The 7,344-nt window shown below is 44.0% G+C and overlaps 1 protein-coding gene across 1 annotated transcript in view; it reads left to right on the forward strand.

The window, feature by feature from the left end:
• Positions 1-4,702: 4,702 nt before the first annotated feature.
• Positions 4,703-7,344, forward strand: part of LOC130584969 (uncharacterized) — a 6,050-nt gene continuing 3,408 nt past the window's right edge. The window contains 3 exon segments of the mRNA XM_057385264.1: positions 4,703-4,951; positions 5,369-5,466; positions 6,408-6,636. Of these exon segments, the coding sequence (XP_057241247.1) occupies positions 4,703-4,951; positions 5,369-5,466; positions 6,408-6,636 (576 nt within the window).

Raw genomic sequence — 7,344 nt, forward strand, 5'->3', positions numbered from 1 at the left:
TTAATTGTTAATCAGGGTCACCCATGCTCAGCAGTGCCTGAATTTGTGGGGAAATGAGTTTTTCCTGTGTGTTTTCAGCAGTCTGCTCCCACAGCCATCAATTATCCTGCATTTCCCTGTGGCTGAGTCCAAAACTCGGGTATGTTTTGAAAGCAGCCCTAAAAATCGYGGTGAAATCCAGGAAATGCCACGTGGGGCCCTAAAATCAGCATTTGGGATTTATTCCTGCTGGAAAAGAATTTTAAAAAATTCCCAGAGGCTGTTAAGGGTTCTGTTCCACCTGTGGGAAGGTGCCTGGGGCTGTGGGGAGGGAGGAGAGGGAAAAAACCATCGGAAAACCTCGGCTCTCCTGGAAAGAGGGAGCTCCCTTCTGGTTCACTGGGGTTAGCTGGGAATGCAAGTGTTTGTAGGGGAAAGCAGTGGGATGGAGGGGTTGATAAAGGGGAAAAAGGCAATGGGATGGAGGGGTTGATAAAGGGGAAAAAGCCATGGGATGGAGGGATTGAGAAGGGGGAAAAGGCAATGGGATGGAGGGGCCATGGGTTGGAGGGGTTGGGGATGGGAATAAAGCTCTGGGTTGGAGAGGCTGGGAATGGGAACAAAGCCATGGGATGGAGGGGTTGATAAAGGGAATAAAGCCATGGGATGGAGGGGTTGATAAAGGGAATAAAGCCATGGGATGGAGGGGCTTGGAATGGGAACAAAGCTATGGGATGGAAGGATTGGTAAAGGGGAACAAAGCCATGGGATGGAGGGGTTGAGAAAGGGGAGCAAAGGCATGAGATGGAGGGGTTTGGAGTGGGAACAAAGGCAATGGGATGGAGGGGTTGGGAAGGAAACAAAGCTATGGGATGGAGGGATTGAGGAGGAGAAAAATCCATGGGATGGAGGGGTTGATAAGGGGAATAAAGCCATGGGATGGAGGGGTTGAGAAGGGGAAAAAGGCAATGGGATGGAGGGGTTGGTAAAGGGAACAAAGCAATGGGATGGAGAGGTTGAGAAGGGGAAAAAAGGCATGGGATGGAGGGGTTGATAAAGGGGAAAAAAGCTATGGGATGGAGGGATTGGGAAGGGAAAAAAAGCCAGGGGATGGAGGGGGTGAGAATGGGAAAAAGGCAATGGGACGAAGGAGTTGAGAATTGAAACAAAGCCATGGGACAGAGGGGTTGAAAAGGGGAACAAAGCCATGGGATGGAGGGATTGAGAATTGGAATAAAGCCATGGGATGGAGGGGTTGATAAATGGGAACAAAACTATGCGATGAGGGATTGAGGAGGGGAAAAACCCATGGGATGGAGTGGTTGATAAAGGGCATAAAGCCATGGGATGGAGGGGTTGAGAAGGGGAACAAAGCTATGGGATGGAGGGGTTGGGAATGGGAAAAAAGCCATGGGATGGAGGGGTTGAGAATGGAACAAAGCCATGGGATGGAGGGGTTGAGAATGGAACAAAGCTTTGGGATGGAGGGGGTGATAAAGGGAACGAAGCCATGGGATGGAGGGGTTGAGAATGGGAAAAAAAGCCATGGGATGGAGGGGGTGAGAAGGGGAAAAAGGCAATGGGATGGAGGAGTTGAGAATTGAAGCAAAGCCATGGGACAGAGGGGTTGAAAAGGGGAACAAAGCCATGGGATGGAGGGGTTGAAAATTGGAATAAAGGCAATGGGATGGAGGAGTAGAGAAAGGGAACAAAGGCATGGGATGGAGTGGTTGATAAAGGGCATAAAGCCATGGGATGGAGGGGTTGAGGAGGGAAACAAAGCTTGGAATGCAGGCGGGGCTGGGCTCTGAGTGTGAGTATCGAGTTTTTTGGGGTGTGTAGAGCCTTTCTCTGTGTGTGTCTCTCTGGGAGTCTGTGTGTGTGATTTTCTGTTGGAACGGACACCCCGAGGCTGGGAATATTCACTGTGTGGTGCAATCCCCCCGAGGAACCGGGCAGAGCAAATTCCCCATGCCCGTGGCTATTTTGGGATGTCAGATCCAGGGTCATTAATCTGTCCTCACCTCAGCAGCTCTCGGGCCACACTGATGAGTTCTGGGTGAGATTTAATTGCTCGGGCTTGCAACGACTCAAAACTCAAACCTTCAGATCCTGGGATTTCAGTCCCAAGGAATTGGCGCTCTGGAAAAGCAGCAAAGGGGAATTTGGGTCATGTTGGGGTTTTTTTGTGACATTATGGGTGCTCATTTATGGGATATTGAGTGGTGCAAACCAAGGCTCAGACTGAGGCGGGGATTTTCCAAAAAACAGCATCTGGGAGTGATTCTGGGAAGGGAATTCCACAGCCAGGGCTTCAAACTTTGAACTGGAATTATTTCAGCACCTTTTTTTTGCTGTCTTAGAGGACTTACCCCAATAAAACACCTGAATGTTTATTTTAACTTCATAAAAAGCGGAGTTTCTACCAATAAAATTTTCTCCCAATAAAATATGATTAGAGCTGTGAAATAAGGAATAAGAGTTGCTAAATAAGCCTCAGATGAAGTCCAAGTGCATCTTTTATTCCATTTTTTTATTAAGCTTTGCCTTTCGCGTTGCATAAGCTCCCAACAGGCAAGCTGATTTTTGAGAGTTAAAAAAAAAAAATTAAATAGTTAGAAAAAAATTTAAAGGATTTTGACGTTCAATCTGTCATCGTTGTCTTCTCAAGAATGCACACGTTGGGAAGAAAAGGCAGAGGGTTTTTGTTGATCTTTGGAGCTCTTGTTTGGTTTTCTGCTCGTTAAGCTCCTGACAGTGGAAGCAGAGATGTGAAAAGGCTGAGAGCTGCGACTTTGGGTGCAGATTTTGGCGTGGCAGCATCAAACAGACACCGAATTGCATTTTATTGCCTTCTTTTTTTTTTATAACAGCAGTGGTTGAAAATGCTCTGGGTGCAGGGAGAGGGGTGTGGTGATGGAAGAGATCTTGAGGCTCATTTTGGGTTTTTCTTCTCTGATTCTTTTCCTTTCCCTGTTCTTCACTCACTGATTTTTTTCATTGTAGTGAAATTCGATGATTTCCAGAGGAAAACTGAGAATGGGGAATTTTCCCTTTGATGAGYTTTSTTGAATTCCCTTCCTGGCCTTTGGGATTTGGGGCAGGGCAGGTTTTAATTGCAATGAAATTTGCAGATCTGCAAAAATTTTTGCGGGGTAATTCTTCAAAATATTGAATTCTTCCCCCTTCTTATTTGAAATGTGTCTGCCTATTTCCTAAAGAAAATTTTGGGGTTGTTTCTTTGTTTTTTTTGTTTTTTTTTTGTTGTTGTTGTTGTTTGTTCAGGTTTTTTTGTGTGGTTGGGCTTTTTTGTTTGGGCTTTTTTGGGTTTTTTTGGCTTTTTGGTTTTTTTTTGGGGTGTTTTTTGTTTTTTTTGTTTGTTTCTTCGGGTGCTCTTTTGTTCCATCCACTTCTTCACTGATTTTTGCATTGTGGTGAAATTCAGTGATCTCCAGAAGAAAACTGAGAATGGGGAATTTTCCCTTTGAGCTCAGTTGAATTCCCTTCCTGGCCCTTGGGATTTGGTGCTGGTGTTGGCGTTTAAATTTCCACCCTGAACATCAAACACCTTCATGGATCTCTGCTCTCCTGAAATGATATTTTCCCACCTCAGCAGAAGTGTTTTCACCCCAAAATCTCTCCCCCAAACAACACCAGGAAATCCCATTTGCATCCCATATCTTCATTTCCATCTGCTGCTCCTCCCCGCAGCCCTGCCAGGTGAAACAACGCGGACAAACTGGAATTTTATTCAAAATAAAATTCCAGTCTTGGGGATGCTCCTTCCCACATTTCCGTCACGCCCCGCCGACCTCCTGTGATATTTCAATCCCGGTTGTTTTCTTGGAATGGGTTTTACTCACATGTTTTTTATGGCACCAGCCCGTCCCTCTTGGATCGTTTTCCCTCCCCCTGTTCGCTCCTGTTTATATCAAATTTATCTTCCCCGTTGTGAGGGTTTTCCCCTTCGTTAATGAGAGCTCCTAATTGGGCCTAATTAAACATTTATTCATTTTGGTGGGGAATTTTATCTGYAAGCCAGACAGAGATGAGGCACTGGGGAAAAAAGCAGCTTTGGGAATGTTCTGGATAAGCCATGGAAGCTGATTTTGGCTGATATTTTCACYGATRTTTTCCTGTTTTCTTGGATAACGCCCCCGTGGCTCAGCTGTGTCCCCAAACTCGTGGCAAAGAATGTCAATTTTTCATTGCCCTGCTCGGCAAACGAGGCCACCTTTGGCTGCATCACTTTGGGAGATCGATTTACTGAGCCTTCCCCAGCCAAGGAGTGTTTATTTTTGGTGTTTATAGCCTCCAAAATTTCTTTTTTTGTCCAGGGAAAGCAGTGGGGATGGGAGCAGGAGGGAGCCTGGATCCGAAAAAAACTGGCACAGGTGGAATTGTGAATTTTCTTTGGGTCCAGACTCCCCATAAAGGCAGGGTTTCCTTGAGCCAGCAGCAAATTCAAGATAAGGAGAGAAGTTTTGGAGTTGTTGTGCGCTGGGATGATTCAATTCCCGCCCTTCCTGCAGAAGAAAATGGGAATAATTAAAAACTGCTCAGGAGATGATGAAATGTTGTGAAATTCCTGATCAAAATTAGATATTCCAAGGGCATTGTGTCCTGATGGAGGGGTGGAAGTGGAAGAAAGGTGGGGCTGGAGGAGATTTGAGTGTTTTCCAGCCCAAATCATTGTGGAATTCCTGGATAAACACCCCTGGGGATGTGCCAGGGATCCAGGAGGGACAGTGACGACTTGAGGCACAAAAAACGTTCTTCTCATCTCCTTTCCAACCTCTTCGAGCCAGTGGGGATTAAGGAACTCTCTTGGATCAGGGAAAATGAATCCTTGATGGTGCAAGGAAACGAGATAATTAACGAGGATAAGGAATCGCGGAAATTGTGGTCTGCTTGGAATTCCAGCATCAGCTCTGCAAATGGTGGGGACCTGTCTGTCCATCGGTCTCTGAGGGTTTGTCGTGGCTCTCCCAGCCCCCACTGCTGCTGATTTGTGTTTCTATTTCGGGAATCCCTTGTGCGGGAAGCTGGGATTCCTCCTCAGTTGGGAATTTCGCTCGGGTGGGGCAGGCTGGTCCTGCCCAGGTCGTGTCCTGAGCAAGGTTTTCCTGGGCAAGAGGAGGAAACTCATCCTCAGGGATGGGCTGAGCCTCATTCCTTCACTTTTTACCATTTTTTTGGTATTTTATGGTGGTGGAATATCCCAGAAAGGAGGAATTCCAATTTCTGCAGTAGCATCACCCAATAAGGCAGAGCCATCTTTGTCGTCCAGGATATTTCATCATAAAAACCCAATTTTTCTCTGAATTTAATGCAAATTCATTTCCTAAGGACAGAATTTGGATGATCTGTCGCTGTTTGTTCTCTGCAGATCCTCCTGCTCAATCCTTCTTTAGATCCTGGGCTGCAGCTGGAGGAAATCTGGACAATTCTATGGAAAACAGCATTGGAGTAGCACTGGGAGTGGAGGTGAGCTTGACTTTGGAATATCTCCTGAAATGTATCCAGGATGGTTAAATTCCCGATAAAATTCACAATGGAATTCGCAATGAAATTCCCCATAAAATTCACAATTAAATTTCCCATAAAATTCCCCATGAAATCCATGATGAAATCCATGGTAAAGTTCCCGATAAAATCCATTATAAAATTCACAATGTAATTAACAATAAAATTCACAATAAAATTCCTGATAAAATTCCCAATAAAATTCACCGTGAAATTCCTGATAAAATTCACCGTGAAATTCCCGATAAAATTCACGATAAAATTCACAATGCGATTCTAGAAACAATTCACAAATTCCTGATATAATTCCTGATAAAATCCATAATAAAATCCACAATGAAATTCACGATAAAATTCTCAACTCACAATAAAATTCACAATAAAATTCATTATAGACCCGGATCTTTTAATTGCAAAATGGACTTAAAATTCAGGTGTGACTTATCTGAAATTCATCTTATCTTAAATTTATCTCAGATAAGGAATTGTTTTTTGCTGTAAAAATTGAGATTTCTCTGCATTTTTTTTTCCTTAGTGTTGTTTATTCCGGGCTGTTTCCAGTGAGATCAAAGCAACCTCAATCTCCTTGTTGATTTCTAGGAATTTTCTAGTAATTTTCTAGGAATTTCTAGGATTTCTTTTTGGGAATTTTAAACTTTTCCATTGCTCAGGAGGACAAACGGATGAAAGGAATGAGGTGAACTCGATTTTTTTTTTTGGGATTTGAGTTCTCTGTGCGGGATTTTGACCAGCAGAAGGCACCACCAGCTCGTCTTTGTGCCGCTCACTCACATTCCCAGCTGGATTTCCGAGGTTTTCCAGCAGATTTCGCAGGAATTTTTCCATCCTGCTCTCCGATTGCCCCGATTCCTGCTAAATGATGAATTCCTGTGTTTTTCCAGGTCTGAAGAGCCGGGATTTCTCCCCGCAGTGATGCCCAGGATGGTGACCGGAGCSCTTCTCCCGTTCTTCATCCTCTCAGGAATTCGGGTTTCAGCTGAGAACATCAACTTCCACAACGTCAGGCCTCCCCTAGACCGTAAGTGGGCATTTTTTATGGAATTCCAGCCTTTTCTGCATGGAATTCCAACATTTTTTCATGGCATTCCAGCCTTTTTTCATGGAATTCCAGCTTAAAATTGGAATTATTTGCTGCATYCTTCCAATCTCTCACCTTTCAGATGTTTGTCTCCTGCCTATCTCCGCAAAAACTTTAAAATAAATATTSTGCTCCTCACCCCACAACCCTTTATCCCAAATAAATGAAAATAAATCAGAACRTTGCTAAATTAAAGAGYGCTGAGGACTTTTTWAGGGCTTTTCTGGTGTTTTTGTGTCTCCCTGTCTGCCTCTGCAGAAAATTWRAAATAAATATTCTGCTCCTCACCCCACAACCTTTTATCCCAAATATTTTACAAGCTGGATGAAAATAAATCAGAACATTGTTAMATTCAAGAGCRCTGAGGACTTTTTAAGGGCTTTTCTGGTGWTTTTCTGAGGGAATTCTGCAGCRGCTCYYTTGTAAATAATCCAGGRCAGGTGGTTTTGGTGTTTTATCTTGTGGGGGTTTGCTGAGGGAAGGAAAAGGTGTTGCTGCGTTTAATTAATTCAGTCTGCAGGTAATTAAAACCCCCGTGGGACCTGTGAAGCCAGTTGGAATTAATGGTATCTTGTTTTTTTTTTTTGTCTCTTATCTGGCATCAGCAGAGTTCCTTCATCTGCATTATCTGGGTTTGGTCTGTGCTCTTAATGAACTTCAAATAACTCATTTAAATAATGCAAATGAGCTTTGAAAAGAGTCCTCGGCATCCCTTTGTTTTAAGGATCCAACTTTTCCTT

This window comes from Malurus melanocephalus, unplaced genomic scaffold (assembly GCF_030028575.1).
Source record: "Malurus melanocephalus ecotype Western Australia unplaced genomic scaffold, MMel_1.1 scaffold_803, whole genome shotgun sequence".
Taxonomy (NCBI): domain Eukaryota; kingdom Metazoa; phylum Chordata; class Aves; order Passeriformes; family Maluridae; genus Malurus; species Malurus melanocephalus.